Source organism: Myotis yumanensis, unplaced genomic scaffold (genome assembly GCF_028538775.1).
Source record: "Myotis yumanensis isolate MYYU_CA2020_CCGP unplaced genomic scaffold, mMyoYum1.0.hap1 SCAF_8, whole genome shotgun sequence".
NCBI classification, from domain to species: Eukaryota; Metazoa; Chordata; class Mammalia; order Chiroptera; family Vespertilionidae; genus Myotis; species Myotis yumanensis.
The window spans coordinates 29339831-29362506 of NW_027223759.1; the positions used below are offsets into that span (position 1 = coordinate 29339831).

Below are 22676 nucleotides of genomic sequence, written 5' to 3' on the forward strand. Positions count from 1 at the left end.
TTGTATTTTCCACAAGTAAAGGTAGCAATGAATGATAGACCTTGTTAGATATCCTGTTCTAGTTTCTAAGATAACCATTCAAAGACTAGAATCATACCTCTATTAAAAATAATAAATTCAAATGAAAGCAACAAATTAGAAAATGGTAAATTTCAATCTTTAAGATTATCAAACCAGATTTTTAAAACACTTCAACTACAAGAGACAGATCTAAAACACAGGAACACAGAAAGAAAAATATAAAAAAATAGCATGTAAACACTAGACAAAAGAGAAGGGGTTCTGCCACACCTCCAAAACAGGGCAGTTAAGTTTCTCCTGGGGGGAAAAATCACAAAACCAGCAAGAATAAATTAGAAGTGACAAGTGGGTTAAGGAAGATTCCAACTTGTGCTGTGCAGAGATACCATCTAGCCCTGACCCTCTTATGAAAGACAACTCCGAAGTGAGCAGATAGTGGTGATGTTAGACTGGTTAAGATGCATGTAAGATTTAAAGGAACTCTGGGAGGTTCAGACCAATGAAAGAGCAAACTACAAACAGAGTGAAAGGTGACAGATTACTACTTTAAGTACTATTATAGAAGAGCAACTCAAGCCCTGAGCCAGGCAATATACCTCCCAGAAGTGGAAAAATGACTTTGCCCAGGAGAAAAGGGAGCCCTTAGGAATGGGAGGCAAAGGGGGCATTTCACAGAAAACAGCTTCCGAAAGGCCTAGGGATATGAAGAAAGGAACAAATGAACAGGAAATAATTGGATATATCTGAGAAGAAAGCCTGAAAACACCTTAATCAAAATGACAAAAGACACCCCCAATACATAATCCACACCTAACTCTTTCAGCCAAATTGCATACCAAACATAATAATGAAGAAAGTGCTAATAGGTCTTTTAAAATAAATATTCCATATAAACTTTTAATAAGATAATGGATAGAAGTTTATAAGAGCCAATCACAAATTTAATTTTTACCTATTAGGTGGACTTCTTTTTGATATTTATATGGAATATAAAAAAGAACTGGTAATGTGCTCCCTGACAAGTAGAACCACCACTCTGAGTTTGGTTCTGAAGTGAATTTGGCATCTTCCAAAAATTCCTATCCAGCCTTCTTCAAGTGACACTGTCAAAGCCAACAAATAAGTATATTTTGTAGTTAACAAGATGTTTAAAGTCAAATAATTTTAAGGAGGAACAGTAAGTCAAACTGACAAGGAATGAACCCTCCTAGGAGAAATACAGAGAGTTTCCTTTTGTAGTCCAATTAGACAAAACAGGCAAGATTTTTATTTTAATTTTTTTTATTGGTAAGATTTTAACTAATGGGAAACAGCACATCAAAATGTAATTGTCAATTCTAAAACTTAACCTAAAAGTTTATAGAATCCACCTAGTACTGGGTTTCTTTCTGGAGTGCTGAAAATGTTCTAAAATGCAAAACTCTGAATATACTAAACACTATACAGTTTAAATGCCAACAAATAATGTGTGATATGCCAGATTCTTTCTTCCAATACCTATTGGGAGATATTACAAGTGACACTTTAAAGACAAATAATCATCTGTTAAGAATGGTAACTCCTAAATATAATAGAGTGCATTTTTTCATGCAGTTACTAAACCTCAGTGATAATCTAATTTCTTTAGTACTAACACCACATCTTACTCTTCTCTATTCTAAAGTAATGACAGCTTCACCCTAGCTGGTTTGGCTCAGTGGATAGAGCGTCCGCCTGGGGACTGAAGGGTCCTGGGTTTGATTCCCGCCAAGGGCACATGCCTGGGTTGCAGGCTCGATCCCCACTAGGGTGTGTGCAGGAGGCAGCCAATCAATGATTCTCGTTGATGTTTCTAGCTCTCCCTCTCCCATCCTCTCTGAAATCAATACAAATCTATTTTAAAAAATCAAAAATGACAGCTTCTCCACAATCCTCACACTGGTTAGAATGTCAATAGCTTTCTGTTTATCAACACTGCCATTAAATATAAAAATAAAATAAAAACCGCAAGTATTTACATAGGAACTAACAGACATTTACTGTTATATTCCACATACCTAATGTTGGATGAAGCTAAACACTATGGCTTTTTCTAAAGCACACAAAATAGCACTAATTAAGTCCAACATGGATACTGTCACTCATCTGTTCCAAAACACCTTCTTCTAGGACTCACAAAATGCTGCAATCCAAAAGTACCAGTTTACCTTTTAACAAAACTTTTCTTTTCAATTACGGTTTACTTTCAATATTATTTTGTATTGGTTTCAGGTGTATAGCAGAGTGGTTAAGCAATCATATACCTTTCAGCAATCTCCCGTATTTCCAGTACCCACCTGGCACCATACATAGTTATTACAATATTATTGACTATATTTCCTATGCTGCACTTTACATCCCTATTGGTAGTTTTGTAACTGTCAATTTGTAGTTCTTAATCCCTTCACCTCTTTCTCCTAGTCTTCCAACCTCCCTCCCCTCTCTGGCAACCACCAGTCTGTTCTCTGTGTCTATGAATTTGTTTTAATTCTGGTTGTTCATCTATTTTCTTCTTTAGATTCCACATCTAAGTAAAATCATATATTTGACTTTCTCTAATTTACTTCACTGAGCATAATACCCTCTAGGTCCATCCATGCTATTGCAAATGGTAAGATTTCATTCTTTGTTATGGTCAAGTAATATTTCATTGGGTATACTATGTACCACTGCTTTTTTTTATTTACTTATCTATTGATGGGCACTTGGTTTGCTTCCATATCTTGGCTATTGTAAATAATGCTGCAGTGAACATAGGAGTGCATATACTCTTCTGAATTAGTGTTTGGGGTTTCTTCAGGTAAATACCCAGAAGTAAAATGGCTGGCTCATAAGGCAGATCCATTTTTAATTTTTTGTGAAACCTCCATATTGTTTTCCATAGTGGCTGCACCAATCTGCATTCCCACCAAAATGCACAAGGATTCCCTTTTCTCCACATCCTAGCCAATACTTGTCATTTGTGGGTTCATTGGTCGCTGTTCTGACAGGTGTGATGGATCTTTTTAAAAGAACCTAAAGACTGAGGAATAGATATCGAGATAGTTATGTAGACCAGAAAAAAATGTATTCAATCAACACATTTGCATTCCAACCGTGCAAAAGGGACTGATGCATCTTATAAATCAAAACTACTGCTTTAAGAAAACTTTGAAATGTGTTTAACTAGCAAGTTAAAAAAATCAAGTTAATCATAGCAAACAATTCACATTTTCAGTCTCTCCCCCCGCAGAATTTTTATTTTACTGAGGAGACAAACAGCAAATACTATTAGACAGTACAATGAGGAAAATTAAGCAATATGGAAGGAGTGTAAAGAAGGGGAAGAAAATAGAAGATACTGTTCCCTACCCAAATTCCATGTACCCCACCTCTCTTCCCTGTTAAAAGAATCCTGCCCTAAAGGAGATACAAATCCCATCACTGCTGAGGAAGCAGGCTACTCCCCTGGCCCTAGGAGATGAATCATGATGGGCCTAAAGCCAGTATTTTTTCTCAAAACTACAAACTTATAGTCTTGAAATCAATTTGGATCAGGGGTTCATAATGAGTTCATGAACTTGGACCTCTAGTTAAATTTAGCATTCCCTTCTATTAAGAATAAACAACAAACCACAACATTACTGCCAGTACCTTTGACAATGCACCAAGAAAAATCACAGATATTATCATATCACAATGCAATTGTCGAGGATACCTCAAAATATCATTTACACCATCACTACTTTGAACAGTTGCGAGATCATGTTATTAAGTACTAACAAAGGAATGTATTGCTATATTACAACAAACTAGTTTAACAGTTTGAAAGCTAGATTTCAACATTCTGATATACTTGGGATTTTGACTTATGCATTTATTTTATGAATTTAAAAATACTATTTTGAGGATCCATAGCTTCATACTACTAAAGGGTCCACACTACAAAAAAAGGTTAATGAGGTCATAACCAGAAGTTTCAAATGAAATAGAGAACAGAAAATAGCAGCAAACATCATGATTAAACATTGTTTGTGAAATGAGTTACACACATATATCTACTAATACACTGGTGATACAAAATAGGGCATCTCTTACGGATTGTAGATCAAAAGAATTTAAAAGGCAGTGGTCTAAACCTGTATTTGTACAAACATACCATTATACTTTATTTTATTTTTGCCAGAAGTATGACCTACTTCTCCCTAATAAGAGGTATGGTAAGGTATTCTAGGCATCCTATAGAAATACTTTTGCATTTAGCATTTAAAAAGACATCATTTTCTCCTCCTTCCAGTCTCAAATGATAGGCATACTGACTTCAAGCCAGTATGATGGTTTCCAAGAGAAGCACTTGCTAAAAATGGCAGAGGTAAAACAGACACAGAGCTCAGTCCTCACAGGGATCATCCTGCAGCTGAACCACACTATATGAGGAAAAATAACCCTCAATTTGTTGAAGGCCCTGTTAGTCAAGTTTTCTATTACTTACAGGTGAAATGTTACTATCAGATGAAGGAACTATTATGGAGAGAGCAATCAATTAAGACCTCTTTGAGAGGTAATACCTGAGCCTCATGCAAGAGGAGATAGTCATGTAAGATCTAGAAGAGCATTCCAGGCAGCAAGAGCCAGTAAAAGGATAAAGTAGGAGATGACATTAGAGAGCCAGACCACATAGGACCTATAAGTCATAAGGAGCCTTCCAACTCTTCCCATGGACTGCCACAAGCACGTGAATATCCCTCTCATAATACATTCCCCAAATTAGTACAAAAGATAAAAGAGGGAGACACCTCATTAAAAAACTTTGCTATAACAAGAGTCAGGAACAAAGCATTACAGTGCATTCACCTCACTCTGACAAGTTAACAAGTGTACAATGATTGGTAAAGAACTACATGGGGGAAAAATGTGTTTACTGTATTAACCTTTTTCCAGATTTTTACCACATATATTTATTTAAAACAAAATAAAGCTTTCATTGACTTAAAACAGAAAACAAATTTATCATCTAACAATTTAAAAAATGACCTTGAAAGTGGGCAAAGAGAATATGGGATATTCCTTACAATACTTTCATAACATTTTTATAAGTCTGAAATTCTATCAAAAAGATATCAAAAAACATAAGCCAAAATACTAGTATACCCTACACTGATCTTACTTATTTGAAACTATAAGTAGTAGGCTGACCCACTTCTCATTTGGAGTGTATCTTCAATAAACCCCATTTTGCTTTACTTAAAAAATAAGATAAATGCAGCAAGCAGTTGCTGAAACCAAGATAATTTCTTCCCTTGCAACATAATTATACTAGCCCTTAAAACAGAAATAATGGCAGAATTTTTAGAACTACTGCTTTAGTAAATTCTTGACTTTACACTCCATGGAACTACAGAGTAAGCCATTCCTAACGTTAAAACTCTCCTAATATAGAAGCTTCCCAAATTCCTTACTACCGAATTAAACATTTAAATAAACTCAGCAGGCATCCTGAAAAAGTTTTATGTTTCTCTAAATATGGTAAACTCTCAAAAGTTAATTGTGCAATTATGAATTAAATGTTTAGTAACAAGAAACAAAGCATAAAGCTAAATGTAAATAAACACAGGAATGAAGTAGAAGCCCACCCCACAAGAGAGAAATGCTGCTATTATGGCAAACATTATGTTTACTGATTCCTTAGCGGATCTAAGCAATATAAATTATCATTTAGAACATCTGCTACAACGAAGATCCCAAGTGATGGTCTATTATCTCTTCAGTAATTCCTCTCAGTAGAACTTAAGTTTGTGTAATGAGAAGATACTGAGGTGGGGGTGGGGGGGCGGTCAGGGGGGTGGGGAGTGGCACGGCCTTATATACAGGCAGCTGAAAGGTAATACTAGATGGTTAGAAGAGGCAGAAGCAGATTATCTTACAGTGCACTACACCAAAGGCTGAAATTCCCCAAGTCTTACTTCATAGCAGCAACTGGAATAGCAAAACTTTTTCAAAAGACAGGGTGAAGAAGAGAGTAAAAAAGATGAATTCAGCAATTAACAGAAGAATATTTTGAGCCCAAAATGTGGAAACCAACACTAAGTTCCTAATGACAGTTGAGAAATATTCAGCAAAGAGGTCTGATCACAAAGTTCATAACTACTGAGTCTTCCCAAAGTTCAGACTACTTGTTGCCATCTACTGGGAGAAGGGCACAAATGCTTTTGGATCTGGGAAGGAGGGGCAGAGATAGGTCAAATTTTCTTTAGAGACTAAGCATTTTTCTCTAGGTGGGTAGAAGAAATGAAAATATCTGCTTCATAAAGACAAAAAAGGAAGCTGCCTAACTGTCTTGTAGAAAAACAGGCACTCTTGCCTACTATAGCAGTAAAATACACACTTCACAAATATTTTTATTCTAAAATCCACAAAACCCCCCAAATTTTGGCCTATACAAATAGCCTTCACAGGTATTAAACCATAATCTTGCACTAATAGTTAGCATCTCTGCTATCTCCACATAAGGAAAAATCAAATTAATTCAGACTGTAGTCAGCAAATCTACAAGAACACACTAGAAAACAAAAGCTACCAAAGAAAGGTAAATATGGTTACCAGACCCCTGAATATTATTCTTTATTTTCCCTTCAACCACCATCTAGCCTTACTTCTTATTTTTAAAGTCCTGTTGTGCATACTTCCAAAAAAGTGAAAGGGATAACAAACAGTCTACTATGACATCAAACAGAATTAAAATATTTAACTTGATTAAACTGGGTAGTATTGATTTGCATTTTTAAAAGTGCCTAAGTACTTATCACAATTCAATTTTGCTTTAAACATTTTTCACTGCATTAGATGCTAAGCAAAAAGTTGTTCCTATAAATAAGAATGACAAATTACTGTGTGACTCACAAAAAATCATGTATTATCAAACAATACTCAAAATTTAAAAAATAAACTTCTGAATACAGTTGAATGTGTTAAGATGAAATGATTGCCAGCTTCTTCTAAAGCAAGCATGTCAAACTCAAAGGCTAACATGGGCCAAATAAACAAGGTTTAAGTTTATGTGGGCCAAAAAAACCCAAAAGCTTCAATTTTCATAGAAACGCAGGTTTATTTAGATAGAGACATGTTAAATACAAAGGGATGAAATAAGTAAGTAATCGTAAACATAACATAGAACGTTTTAATAAAAATTAATTTTCGCCGAAACCGGTTTGGCTCAGCGGACAGAGTGTCAGCCTGCGGACTGAAAGGTCCAAGGTTCGATTCCGGTCAAGGGCATGTACCTGGGTTGCAGGCACATCCCCAGTGGGAGATGTGCAGGAGGCAGCTGATCGATGTTTCTCTCTCATCTATGTTTCTAACTCTCTCTCCCTCTCCCTTCCTCTCTGTAAAAAGTCAATAAAATATATTTTTTAAAAAAACAACATTACTTACATACCGTTTTATTGGTGGGGCTACATAAATATACCTTGTGGGCCACATGCAGCCCACGAGTTTGACATGCTGGCTCTAAAGCAGTGGTTGGTTCTCAACCTTCCTAATGTCTCGACCCTTTAGTACAGTTCCTCATGTTGTGGTGTCCCCCAATTTCATTGTTACAAATTAAACATAATCAAAGCATAGTGATTAATCACAAAAACAATATTTAATTATATATGTGTTTTCTGATGGTCTTAGGCGACCCCTGTGAAAGGGTTGTTCGATCCCAAAGGGTTGGGACCCACAGGTTGAGAACCGCTGCTCTAAAGGAAAAATTCTATGGCCCTAACTGGTCCCAGGTTTGATTCCAGTGCACATATAAGATTGTGGCTTGATCCCAGCCCTGGTCAGGGCACATACGGGAGGCAACCAATCCATGTGTCTCTCTCACATTGATGTTTCTCTGTCTCTCCCCCTCCTTTCCGCTCTAAAAAAATCAATGGAAAAATATCCTCGGGTGAGGATTAACAACAAAAAACGAAAAAAAAAAAAAAATTTGTGACCAACCTGAGGAGCAACAGGATTCATTAGACCCTTAACCAACTTCTCCTTACTGAGCAAAACTACTTTAACTATTACACAGGAAAACTGAACAAGAAGTTTAACCTCCACTGCTCGTATAGCCCCAAAACTTACAAAAAACCTTATCTGCAGTCCAAAAAGAGAAGCAGTGCATGAAAAGATAAATAAGATCTAAAAGCACTTTTGTTTTTCTTTTCAGTTCATTTATAAATTAAATGTATTTACACCTTTTTCATGTCTTTGCTTATTCAGGAATCAACAATAAATTTAACCGTCTGTTAAATCTAATTTCTTAATCTCTCATTTAAGGACCTCAATAATCTCAGCCCACATATTCTACTACTTCATCAATATGGACCCTATATTCCAGAGAGCCAGTGTATCTTACCATTAGACCTTCACCACAATTACATCTTTAAGCTCCCATTCTTCTATAGCTACCCAAACAATCAGGACCAGTTCAAGTCCCTCCTCTCCCCATGAAGCATTCCTCAGAAACTTCAACCCAGTACTGAATATTTCTCTAAATTTCTGAGTACCCACTGTATAAAACTCAACTTTGTATTTCTTTTACATGTTGTGTTCTATTGTCATTAATTTGAATTCATCTTCAATAAAGTACATTTCAACATAATAGGTTTCATTTTATGTCTCTTATTTCTCCTCAGGATAGATCTTTTATAGAACCAGAAATAAACACAAGTTGCTGATGAAATCTCTGTATAGCGAAGTTGCTTCCAACAATTCAGTAAAGCCAAACAAAACTCATACCCTAATTCATGTTTTTTAATTTAGATTCTCATTATCAGGTTTTCTAAATGCAGGAAGCCTGCATTTAGAATACCTTCAGAATACTTCTCTATATACAGTTTCCAAGTAAGTAAGTAAGTACATGATTATCAAGTAAATGAAACATTAACAGAACCCAGAGGACAAGAACTAGGTCTTAAGTCCCCTTCGTATTCCTCCCAACACAGTCACAGTACACAGTAAGCACTTAATATGTATTTCATCTACTAATAAACGTAAGTCCCAAAAGCTAAATCTGGGGTAACTAAGTTACTGAAAGTCTAGTGCCTTAACAATCCCGAAGTAGCTGATTTTAATGAGCCTAATTCTGACAAATTTATATTCTAGGATCCAACCTCAGCTACCAAACCCTGAAAACGTAAAATAAGCAAGCTGACTTAGTAAACTAAGGCAAATGATGCTAATATTATTTCCCAATATAGTTTCTCAATGTGTCACCAAAACAAAGTCTAACACTTACCACATACAATGAGTTTATGTTAGGAGCCTTGTGTCAGCCACTGTGGGGATAGAAAAATGAGACCTCTACCCCAAGAAGCCAAAGATCTAGTAGAGAAGATGTAAACAATTAACAATAAGACAAACTGTGGATGACGTAAGTGGGACAAATAAAATGTCATAGAAAGGAGTAGAAGGGAGAAGAGTGAAGAATAAAAATTTTACAGAAGCTACTGGAAGAAAATGTGTATTATGTAGCAATAAGAGATATAAGATGGTGGAGGGGTTTTAATCCAGACAATCAAAACCAGGTGTGCTGCAGTTCCTGGGTATGTTCAGAGAGGAACAAGCAGCTCAATCTGACTGCATACAGCCAAGGTACAAAACAAACAGGATTACCAAATACTGAGGCCATAACAGAAGTTGCAGCATTTTCATATATTTACTATTTATAAGGCAACTAACTATAAGCACTTGATTTTCAGTAATTTTTTTAAAGGAGGTGGGGGGGGGCCCTCCATATGATCTCCATGAACCTGCTCTCTAAGGACACAAAGCATCTTAAATTACAACTCAACAGTGAATTTTAGATCGGCTATCTGTAAAAACTCACTTTGGGTTTCCAAGGCATCATACATGCTTACCAGTAGAAGGACTTCAAAATGAGTTAATTTGACCTTAAGAAGATGACACAAGGTAGATCTATTTATTCAGAATGCCACCCACAGGTGGCATGAGTAATAGTTTTGAAGTCAGGGTAGAAAATTCAATGGTTATGACAGCCAACGAGTTGATTAACATACAAAATGAAATGCTGTTAATTTCAAGTCTTGAAGACTTGTTGACAGACCATTCAGCTTATAAATAGCCTTCAAAATCCTGTATGGGTAATGACATCACATTTATAAAAACAAATAAGGAACAAAGAGAATAAACTGAAATGATGTATAAAACTCAATTTTATAATTAATAAGTATGCACATTGCATAAAAATATATTTAGGTGCCCAATGTCACATTTAAATGATCAGCTAATATATGTAAAAAAAAAGACAATATAAAATGGCTTGCCCAATTTTTTTTAATATGTATGATTTAAAGCAACTTGCAGTCTCTAAAATATATACCAATAGATTAAAAGTAAAACTACTGGAGACTTTTTAGCATTAACAATAATCCAAAATAATTATCAAAACAAATAGGACATTAAATCATTACAATATATTTTCACTTATAGTATTTTATTCTCACAATGCTTACTCCTTCAATAAACATTTAAAGAGTTTGTATTATGAGCCAGGCACTGAAAGGAATTCATAATCGGCTATGGAATATTATTGTATACTCAAATATTTTTGATGTATGATGTATGTTTGATAAGATGATGGTCAATACTGCAACTGAACCAGTGGAGAAAGAATCATGTATTCCAATCCATCTTTATAACCTAATTTCCTAAATACAGTGTTGAGCACATAAATGACAATTAATTCTAGGTTAGGTGGCAATAAACCACATTTTTCAGATGAGGCACTTGAAACTCACAATTATTTGCCCAAGGACACAAAGATAAAAAAGACACAATCAGGACTGGAACCCAAGTCTTTTACCTTCTTCACATCAGATACTCCTTTGAACAGTGCTGTTCAGTAAAGAACAGAGTAGCAGCTTGTTTACTCTAGGCTACTAAAATGGCTTTTTAAATCAAGTATAACCATAGAACTGTCTATGTCCAGCAGCTTCTGCACACTCAAGACAAAACAGGTGAGTCTGAATAACAGACAGGTACCTTTTTCTTCTGTCCAATCCAATTTAATGAAACTATAAAACCCACAACTGAAATCTAAAAGGCCTGAGATAACTGGTTTGGCTCAGTGGATAGATCATCGGCCTGAGAACTGAAGGGTCCCAGGTTCGATTCCAGTCAAGGGCATGCATGTACCTTGGTTTCGGGCACATCCCCAGTAGGGGGGTGTGCAGGAGGCAGCTGATCGATGTTTCTCTCTCATTGATGTTTCTAACTCTCTATCCCTCTCCCTTCCTCTCTATAAAAAAGCAATAAAACATATTAAAAGACCTGAGATAAACTATTAAGCGCCTGAGACATATCAGTCTAGGTCAGTGGTTGGCAAACTCATTAGTCAACAGAGCCAAATATCAACAGTACAACGATTGAAATTTCTTTTGAGAGCCAAATTTTTTAAACTTAAACTATATAGGTAAGTACACTGTTATTAAGTTAATTAGGGTACTCCTAAGCTGGCCTTTGCAAAAAACGTCCTCAATCTAAGGGGTCGACCTCAGCAAACATACCCCCACTTCTTCTAATGCCACTTCTTCAAAATAGACTTGCCCAGGCTGAAAACTGACTTCTGCACATGGGCCACAAAGTTTCAATTGCACTGTACGTGCGCGCCTGCACGTGGTATTTTGTGGAAGAGCCCCACTCAAGGGGCCAAAGAGCCGCATGTGGCTTGCGAGCCGCGGTTTGCCAACCACTGGTCTAGGTTGTCAACCTTTCAGACCTCATGGACCAACCAGTGGTCCGCCAACCACTGGTTGGTGACCGGTGAGAAACAACTTATTTTCCCAATAACCTAAAATTATCAATAAATTAGGATATTAGATTTAAAGAACTGCATTTTAAAAAATTAAATTTACTGGGATAACATTGGTTAATAGCATTATATAAGTTTCAGGTGTACTAGGGAACTGCATTTTTAAAAATCCAGGACACTAGCCAAATTAAATTTTACTTAAATCAAAATCAAGAGACTGGTTCAGCAGCAAGCCCCCAGTATGTACAAAGTAAACTAGCAGACAAGGTAGAGATTATAAAGAATAATGGCTAAGGTTTTATGTTTTTGAAAAATCGGTAACAGCTATTTGAACTATACACATGCACTATAAAAAAATAGACAAACATGAAGCTATTACATGTTAATGTTAAGAACTACAAACACCAAGATTATATAACAATCTACAAGTTATATTTATTGTGTATTACCCACCAAATTCTTATTCCAGCACTCTATCTAGGCACTCTGATGTCACAGTAGTCAGGAAGATTTGAAGAGGCTGTGATCACTAAACCAAACAGCACCTGAGGAATCTGTTAGGACCAAGATCCTTTCTAAGCAGGAAGACTGACTACACAGTAGGCAAGGCCAGGCTAACTTTTTATTGGTTTGGCGTGGAAAGGAAAATAGGTATTATTTTCAATTGAGTTTATGAGTGCCCCTTCATGAAGAACACGGTGATATTTTTACCCTCAGGAAGCCTATAATCCAGGCATGGAAAGAAAAGCAAAGTGCTTAGAAACCCACACCTGAAACCTATTATGTTCATGTTGACCAATGTCACCCCAATAAATTTAATTTAAAAAAAAAAAAACAACTAGAAAAAGCAACATACCAACAAATTTGGCACTATAAACCCAAAACGAAGCATACCTAGACAACCAAGAAATAAAATAAAAAGTCTTAAGAAAGTGATTTGAAGGGTGAGTTGAAATGAACCTGAAACAATTTAAATGAGGGAAATGTGCAGGTCAGGCTGGCAGTAGCAAGAGCTTGAGTGAAGGTGAGAAGCAACAAGCTGGTCACATTTTAAACTTGAGTACATCTAGTTAAAAAGAAGAAAAAAATAAAAGGGCAATTGTTACCACATTTGCTCAAAAAGATTCCCACCCATCCATTTAAAATTAAAATAAAAAACCTCCCTAGACTCTCTATAAAAAAAAAGATTGAGATTCAGAAATGTTCCTTAATTGTAGTCTCCATTAGAAAGTTTCAGAAGAGCCACAAACCAAGATTAGGTACATATTTTGTCAATAATTAAAATGTAAAAAATGACAAGTGTTGGCGAGGATGTGGAGAAAATGAACTCTAGTGCAGTTGGTGGGAATGCAGACTGGTGCAGCCACTATGGAAAGCAACATGGAGTTACCTCAAAAACTTAAAAACAACTGCCTTATGACCCAGCAATTCCACTTCTGGGAGTATATCCAGAGAAACCCAAAACTAATTCAAAATACAGTCACTCCCATGTTCACTGCAGCATTATTTACAATAACCAAGATTTGGAAGCAGCCCAAGTGCCCCTCAGTAGAAAGATGAGTGAATAAAAAAAGCTGTGGTACATTTACACAATGGACTACTACTCCGCCGGAAAAAAAAGGAAATCTTACCTTTTCTGACACCATGGATTGCCTTAGAGAGTACTATGCTAAGTGAAATATACCAGTCAGAGAAAGACAAGTAAGTACCATATGATTTCACTTATATGTGAATCTAATGAACAAAATAACAAAACAGAAACTGACAGCTGTCAGAGGGGGGACTGGGGAAGCTGGGTGAAAAAGATGAAGGGATTAAGAAAGAAAGAAAATTCCGACAATAAATTAACAATAATAAAAATGTAAAGAAATTTTTCTAAAGAGGGTTAACAAATTTATTCAGTAGGGCTGTATGGTGAAAAATTACCTAGCATGTTGATGCAAAACAAAAATTACTTCAACAGATAGAAATCGGGCGCAAGTTCCACTACTAATTTAGCAGCAATTTAAAATTATAAAGTGCTGTAACTTCTTATCTTCAAACTACCATCAACCTCCCCCAATCACCACCACTGATAAGAAACTTTTATTCTTTTCATTTTCTATTGATTTTTCAGACAGGGAGAGGGAGGGGAAAGATGGGGAGAGAAACACCGGTGCCTCCTCTCCTGAATAGGGGTTGAACCTGCCACCTTTTGGTACACAGGATATGCCTAACAACTGAACACACTGGCCAGGGCAGAAACTGTTGTTTTTCTTAATGACCTCAAAATAACTAATGTAATTTTCTTAAAATAATATCTTACACTTATTTAGCTGTTTGTCGTTTTTCACAGCCATTATATTCACTGAGTCTCACAACCACCCAGCGAGGTACCCGGTTTTACAGATAAAGTACTGTAGACCAGATAAGGTAAGTGAATAGCTCAAGGTCACACAGGTACCTACTATTAAGGTATGAATTCCTAAACCAGTATGTGTCTGTTAGGATGAAGTCTTTAAAATAGGATAATAAAACCTTATGGAGATAACATAAATTCAGTAATCTTAAAGTTAGAATGGAATGGTAAACATTACTTCAAATTTACTTGGGAAAAAACATTTATTTTACCCTGGCCCAGCATCCCCTTCATTTAAAAAATATAATTATTTTAGTTTAGCACCTTCTAGAACTCTAACTGCCAAAAATATTTTAAAACTTTTAGAAAGTAAATGAAAAACTAAAATAAAAAGTCTGTTTATGGACACAAACTAAATAGTAAATGTCAGCTGAGCAGATTTGTCACTCAAACTCCTGAAAAACTGGGGAGCAAATGGAAAAAATGATAATCTTAATTACAGTTATTCAATTCTTACGGATACTGGCACATTCATAGAAAGGCAGTTATGGAAAAAGCCCACAAACCCCAATCATGTTAATATGCTCTCTTAAGCATAAAATAAAAAATAAAAAAACTCCCTAAACAATCTCACAAAGATGTTATAAAAGCCACATTAATTCAATATTCCTGGGGCTGAATATGGAGCAGGGAGTTTCAAAAACATTAGAAACTGTTTATTCCAAAATTCGCACTTAAAATTAACCTCCTTGCATGAGGTGAATATTAAAATAAGCCTCACTAACATCCATTGTAATTTATTGTCCCTAAACGTCTGATAATTCCACTCCTCAACCCTGTGTCCCTTCTCCAAGCCCCTATCCCTCGTGTACATGCGACACACAGGCCTCATATATAGGCCTCTTGCCTTTTTCTCTAACAACTAGGACCTTTGTTCCAACACTCGGTTTTTCACCCCAGTCAATAGCTCTTTCAACTTTCTATCCCGTATATATTTTTTGTTTTGTTTTTAGAGAGGAGATTCTGAGCCTCAACTTCACGGGTCTTTAAAAAATGAAATGTGAAAAATATCTAAAGAGATTGGAAGGGACTTGAAAGTTACAGGCACCACTAAAGGGCCTACAAAACAGAGTAAAGCCCGGGGATCGGGTGATTTGGCAGCCCAGGCAGAGTCAGGAACGCCAACTAGGGAGGGAGACAGCAGGGGCGCAGGGGGAAGTCCACTCAGGACGATTCACTGCTTTTAAACGCCCCCCCACCCCCAAGCACACACGGATGTTTACACACTGGTACAGTCCCTCCTCCCCTCAACTAACGAGGCAATTAAACTGTACCCACCGACGGGCACGCTGCTGAGGCTAACCCTCCGCCAGACAAAACGGCCTTATCGCCGACCAATCTGCAAGGGTTTAGGAGCAGCCCCTTCCGTCCCCCTCACCACACGGGGGCACCGACTCCCGCCCGCCCCTCCGCAGGAGTTTCAATGTCTAACTTATTCCCCCCCCCCCCCCCCCCCCCGTTGGCGTGTGTTTTTAAATCGTCATTAGTTTCTCCAAGAAATTTAGGCTTTCCCTTATTCTGAGGAAAGCAGCGACCCGGAGGCCAGGGTTTGGGGTTTCACTACCTTCGTTATTTGAACTCCCCTCTCACTTGTTTCTGAGGTAGAAACCCACTCACTGTGGAGAAGGGCGGAGGAGAAAGAGGGGAACTGAATGGACAAACGGTATAATACGTTTTATGTAACCCATATATAAATAAATTAATCGCCCGAGTCGCTTTGAATGCTAATACGAACGGAGTGACAATTGGTCCATCTCGCCCCCCGGACCCCCTCCCCCCAATTCCCGTTCTGGTCTTTTTACAAGGATGCTCCGCTCCCCTCAGCCAAGTTTCTGGGCCTCTTTTCATGCCACCCCTCCCCCCCCCCTCCCCCCCCCGCATGCCCAGGCCCGTCTCGTCGTCAACCTCCCTCAGCGTCAACTTCCCACGACTAACACTGCCCAGCGCGGACCCCGTCCACGGCCCCGCCCGCCCTCAACCGTCCCCCCGGGCAGCAAACCCCTTACTGCGGTCGAAAGTCCCTCAGGCCTCTCCCTCCTCTGACCCTCGCGGGCCACAACTGTTGTCACTCGAGCTGCTCCCTAGTTTCCATTTCCGGGACGTCCCTGGCCCTGGAGCCTCCCCTCACCCGGTTTCCGGGCCCCCATCCCATTTCCGGGGAACCCTCACGGTCTTCACACCTCCCACCTGCACTTCCGGCCCCCCACTTTCTCTCTTCCTAGACGCCCTCCAAGCTCCCAAGCCCACTTCCGGCCCCCCGGCCCCCTCAGAGCTCAAAAAAAAAAAACACGCACGCCTCACCCCGGTTCCGTCAAGAGCCCTCCTCATTGCGGGGTACCGGAGGGGGGAACCCAGCGACCCCCCCCCCAGCTCCCGCCCAGTCCAGGTTCCTCCGGACGCGGTCTCCCTCGAGCGCCTCGCCAGTCAACCCCCCAGCCCGGTCCTTCCGCGGCCCTGCCGCCGCCGGGAGCAGGCCGAGCGGGGGCCGATTCGCGGCGATGACACAACCGGGCTTCCTGGGACTTTCTGTTCCAGCTCCTCCCCACCGTCACCTCCCCCCAATCCCTCAGCACATCCCCCTCCCCCCAGGCCGGACCCCACCGCTCGCAACTGCGCCCCAGTTACCTAGTTGGGCCCCAAAGTCTCCGGTCCGGACTCGGTGGCGCGGCAGTAACTTCCACTCGCTCCCCCGCCCCCCCCAGACAGCGGCAGCGGCGGCGGCAGCTCCTCGGGTCCCTTCAATTATCAGCTGAGCCGCAGCACCGCGGCGGCGTGCGCCTCCGCCTGCGCCGCCTCCCTCCCCTCCCGTTCCAACACCCTCAGGGAACTACTTTGCCCTCCGCCGGCGCTGACGGGCTGGTCCGCGGGCCCGGCCCCGCTGCCTACTCGCGGCCCATCACATCGCCCCTCCCTACCCTAACGCCTGGATCAACTTCCCGGCGGCCTGCGACCTCCTCCCGATCCCTTCGAGGGACCAGGAAGGGAAATGTGAAGCTTATTCGATATCCCTCCGCCGGGGTCACCCCCGCCCCTCCGTGGTAGCAGGAACTAATTCCCTTTCGGGTCACCGGAGGCCTGAGGTGGAAAGTTCACCGGTCAGAGTGCCTTTAGACCCTGGAAAAAGGGACCATCACCTCAAGTTAAAAACCCCTTGCCAGCTCAAAAAAAGAAGAGTTCGATTTAAAGTAGGGCTTTGGCCTCATGACCCCAACCAAGCCCCGCCTCTTCCTGGTTGTCTTAGCGACGACGGTGGCGTCCCAAGATGGCGTCGTGGCTGCCGGAGATTCTGTTCGAAATTGTAGGACAAGGCAAAGCGCCGAGCAAAGACCACTACCAGATGTTGATCACCCGCTCCCAGGCAAGTGCGAACCGCGGTTTACCCTCTCGACTAACTACCTGTCCGCCCCGAGGGAGCCCGGAACGCCAGCCGCGCTGGGCCGAGAGTGGCTGGGGCCCGCCGGAAGCGCCCGGTCCCGGCTCCCAGCCGGCAGATTTCCCTCGTCACCTCGGCCTCCTCAGTCGGCCCGGCGGCCCGCGGGTCCCTTCCCAATCCCCGCCCGGCTTGGCCCAGGGCGAGCTTTCTCTGCCTCCGCACCACGCCGCGCTCTCCCTCCCTGCGACCGAGGGTTCCTACCCGTCGAGTTCTCTCCGCGCGAAGAGAAAAACAGGCGTCCCGGGCTTGCGTGCCGCCTCACCTCAGCGTGGGAAGGAGGGAAAGAAAGACTCATCCAAGTGTCCCAAGGAGGAGCCGGCAGGGGAGGGGGAAAGGGGCCGGTCTCTTTCCCTGGGTAGAACTTAATCCTGGGGGATTTTTTAAAAATCTCCTTGTGGCCTTCACGTGTGCCACGGTCCCATCGTAACTTCCTTATTTCTAGTAGAAACTGACCCTCACGAGCGTCGCCCTTACCTTTTGGGAGCCTTACTCTTCCATGGAAAGTGCAGGGGGTGGTACCAAAATGTTTCGGCTGCTCTGCGCGTCAGCCCCACCCATCGTGACATCTGCTCCACAACAATAAGGCCGGGGCTGGTGTTCTCGCTGTGGTCCCGCGGCCGCCGGCCTGTTTTTGTGTTACCTGAGCTGCTGAGGGGGCTTTGGAAGGACCCACTGTGCCCAGGAAATGCAGGGCTTGATCGGGGCCTCCACGCAACACGTTTCTGATTCCCGGCGGAGCTTACGCCTGTCACGGAGAGAGAGGTTCATGCACCTTGCACTAGACTAGAGGGTATTCCTATAAAATGACATTTAGGACTTTGTATGTATTTGCTTTGGTGTAGATAATGAATATTTCATCAGGGTTTTTTTTTTTTTCCATGAGCCCTTAAATAAACTAGGCAGAGAATGGGTGTTTTTTTTTTTATACCTTCAAAAGCACCTTTTAAAACAGAAGTAATACATATTTTGATTTTTTAAATCTAAAATGTATAGATATTTCAGGCATAATATTAATATTCCCACGTGAGAGCCTGCCAATATTAAATTTTAAGTTAAACCTTTTTTTAGGGAATTTTACACATGGAATTGGAATTTCTTAATTTTTGAAATTTATTTATTTTGTAGTTTTTAGGAATGACTCTTTTCCATTCGCTTTAAGATGTATGATCCTAACTATTCTTATCTTCCTGACATGAGTGATTGGGACCAGTAATATCTTCTTACCCTATTCCTACTTCATTTTTTATTTTAATCTACCTTAAGTAAGAATGTTCTAATTTTTATTTTATAGTCTTTCCCATAATATGTCTTCTTAAAAATATTTTTGAGTAATTATTTTTCTCAGTGGTCTGGTATTACAAGTGCACTATACTCTAACATTGTAAGCCTCAGCAAGTTGAATACTTGTCTACCGTTTTGTTTTAGGAAATGAACCGTAGGAGTGGTCCTGACGTTAGTTTTCCCCAAGAATGCGTCTGTTGTTGACATTCTTCAGACTTTGCTCTCTACTGTAACTTGGGCACTTTAACTACTGTGTTTTATGAAATCTTTCCCTCCCCAACCAAATATTCTTAAACTTTTTTCTTTCTCCTTTTTTTTTTTTTTTACAGATCAAAAACTCTCCTTTATTTTAGGCCCTATTTCTATGAGTTGCTTGTATATAAAATTCTTTCCAGGGGTGATCCATTTTCTTTTTTAAGCAAATTGAATATATTCACTACAGTTCTACCAGTGAGAGTTAATCTCAAATCTGATTAATTTACTCTCTTTTTAAAGTAAAATTTATTGTAAAAAATAGTAAGCTAAAAAAGGTTTTTCAGTCAGCTGTCTTGAGAATATGCTATTTTCTAACCGCAAAGTAATTTTTCTCAATCTCGACACAGGAAACCAAACATCCACTAAGAGGTGGTCTGACATAAATAAGTACTAAAAGACTAGAATTAAAATGTGCTTTATAAGATGGACTATTTTCTGGAGTAAATTTCTAAAACTTATTCTTGTATATTTTTTATCTTACTTTCTGCCTTTATTCCCCCAAATGTTGTATTTTATCCAAAATATGCACTAGGTTTAGATGGATACTTCTTTCACTCAGATTCCCTTTTTTATACATTTTTTACTGCTTTCATTTTTATTGGCTTTAAATCCAAATAATTGCACATATGACATGGATTTGAAGGCATACCACCATTGGCAAAGTGTAGAATATAAAATGTACACAAATATTTCCTTTGCCTTCTTGCTTACACAGTAACATTAAAAGCTTTTCTAAGGCTTACAAAGGCATTTCCAGTTAACGACTTGATGCCATGTTTTTGTTTGGGTTCTGTTTTGTTTTGTTTTTAACAAGGGACTTTATAGAATGCAGCTTGAGGTCAAGTCTGATCTTTATAATGATGATTGAAGGTTTAAAAAAATCAGTGCACTGCTTTCTAAATCAAAGATCCAATTCTTACTTTAGTTTTATGTATATATGTATATATATTTGGATTCTTTTTTTAAAAAAACTAGTACTTCATAAAAGTTAAGGCCGGGAAGAATCTTGAATTTTATTTAGGCCAGGGATATTACACCCTTAGCTTCTTAAAAAATTCTTAAGTTGTGTTCCTGGATGAAGAGTCTTTCCTTAATTTTTATCAGCAATTTGGCATTTACTATGGGGATGCAAAATATAAGAAGATTCCTGCCTTCCAAGAATTTATTGTTCATTCAACAAATATGTATTGAACACCTTTTATAGGCTAGGTACTGTTCTAGATACTGAGAAACATCAGTGAACTAAACCAAGTACCTCCTCTCATGAAGGTTATAATACAGTGGGGATAATATAGTCAGTCATTTGATTTATATAAACACTTAAACAGTTTAACTTTTGTATCTTTTTTTGACATCCAAAAGAAAATTGACAAGTTAATGAATAGCACAAACATTTTTAAATCTGTGAGTCCAGAGGAAGCAAAAATCATTTTAGAGTGGGTGGTCCAGGAGGTTCCTATTACAAGTATTTTTGCTTTTGAAAGTCTGTCTTCTTAAAATGGAAGTGTAGTCAGAGTTAGTGGCTTAGGTTTAATGTGACAAATACTGAAAACTGCTAGAAATAGTACCCATACCCTAAATAGATGAGAATTGTCAGACGTGGCCTCCTCCAGCTAGTAACCCAGGTGGTTGTCCCAAGAGCAACATCATGTTCTCTACAGCAGCTAAAAGAAGGGAGAATTAAGTAGTAGATTAGTCTGATTTTATCTTTCTAAAGCCTACTCAAAACTTCAAAAACATACCTGAAGCTAATGTCATCTGAAAAAAAATCCAAAAGCTCACTCTCCCAAAATATTTTTGGCATGCTTTAGAATTGTAACACTGACAAACTGAGATTGAATGTGAGCCTGTGACAACAAACTGTTATCTCAGTGACTCCTGAAAAGGGAATTAAAGAAAACTAGACTTGGTGACTGTTGTTTGAGAGACTTTGCCACAAAGTCATTTGCCATTTCAAGCCACTGACCAGTTTTAAAGATTTAAAATTTAAGAACAGTCTAATGAAAATGTTAATACCTGGACATGTTGTCCCAGCAAATCCATATCTAGGATTTTATATTCAAAAATGCTTTCACATGTGTACAAGGATATGTGAGCAAGAATGTTCACCAAAGTAAAATAATTGTAAAAACATCTTTTCTACAGAAAAATATGCAACCTTTTAAAGTGATGTGATGGATCTCTGATTATTCAGTAGAACAAGTAAAATTGTAATCAAGAAAAGCAAGTTGCTGGATTAAACATCGTATAATCCTGTTTAAAAAACAACTGCAGTTTTATTTTGTTTAAAATAAATGTTGGAGGGAAAAGCTGGAGTGATTCACTCTTAGAGATTGCTTTCACTTTCTTCATTGCAAATTTCTGAAAGATCTGATTTTTTCTACAATGAGCATTTATGTTTATAATCAGAGAAAAGCAATAAAAAATTAAAATGGTTAACTCTTACTCAGACAAGTTGCCCTACTCTGTGCAACAGTTTCACCAGCACCACCTCCCACATTAAATGATGGGCAGCATTAATAATTTGTCACCAAAGATGCTGCTGTGGTTTTTCTGTGTTTTTTTTTTGGTTGGGGGGGTGTAAATCTAATTCTATGAATTTAGAGGGGGTGCAAATGAGTTCATGATTACTTGGGAAGTTTTAAGGAGATGTTAGTGTCTAAAAACTTCTGACCTTTGATTTTTGCTTTTGTTTTCGTTTTTAATGTAGGTAATAATTATTTTTGAGAAACGAAAGGTTTGCCCTCTCTTGCCATGCTGGTTGTAAGATAATACAACATGTTTTTGTAATGAGTTACAAAAACATGTGGAGGGTAAAACAAGGCAAAGGTGGTATAGTGAATAGATTTACTTGCCCTCCAATAAAGCTTAGAGAACAGAATGTCTCAAGTAAATTGAAATCATATTAAGAAGACACCAGATTGCAGATTTTGAGAGCTGCATGGGATGCAGTCAACTTGTTATTGTGATGGTGTTTCCCCAGGGAACCCAGGAACCCCTAAATTATGCTCTGTTGTAGGCCTGTCCCCCACATAAGGTCCTCGGAGTCAAATACATGGAGAAAATAAAGCTTCCTCTTTCCTTATCCCTAATGGAACCCTCCCTCTGATGGAACTGAATGATTCTGCAGACTTAAGAGCTACCTCAGACTTCAAAGCTACCTGGCCCATTCTGCCCAGTGGCTACCAGCCATAGCGCACCTGCTTCTTTTAAAGCCCAAAGTCATGTATTTTACCCTTCCACTTTTTATGGCTTGACTTACCCTCCTCTTTTTCAGCTGTCTTTCTCCCCCAACCCCTTGTTTTTCCCTCTATCGTTAAAAGATAGGCTTTTCCCTTCTTCACTGCATTTTAGAACTTTCAGCCCCACCCTGCTCAAGGAAGGTTTTGGTTTTCCCTGCTGCTCTTTCTGACAGCAGCACCTGCTGTAAACACCCTTCCCTGCCCTACAGGTTTGGCCAGGTGTTTATCCTTCTTCATTACTCTTCT

At 39.2% G+C, this 22676-nt stretch overlaps 2 protein-coding genes across 19 annotated transcripts in view; one reads left to right on the forward strand and one right to left on the reverse strand.

The window, feature by feature from the left end:
• The window catches only part of TRIP12 (thyroid hormone receptor interactor 12), a 130607-nt gene extending 112681 nt beyond the window's left edge, over positions 1–17926 (reverse strand). For 10 of the 18 annotated variants that reach the window (XM_070422333.1, XM_070422330.1, XM_070422329.1 and 7 more), the window contains exon 1: positions 16845–16976. The gene's annotated coding sequence lies outside the window, so the exon portion shown is untranslated. Of the gene's footprint in view, positions 1–16225; positions 16413–16520; positions 16747–16844; positions 16977–17134; positions 17172–17853 lie in introns of those variants that run through there. The other 8 variants (XM_070422336.1, XM_070422335.1, XM_070422332.1 and 5 more) reach the window with 5 other exon arrangements.
• FBXO36 (F-box protein 36) overlaps positions 17273–22676 on the forward strand; it is a 57688-nt gene continuing 52284 nt past the window's right edge. The window contains exon 1 of the mRNA XM_070422345.1: positions 17273–17577. Within this exon, the coding sequence (XP_070278446.1) occupies positions 17482–17577 (96 nt within the window). The 5' untranslated portion in view covers positions 17273–17481. The remainder of the gene's footprint in view (positions 17578–22676) is intronic.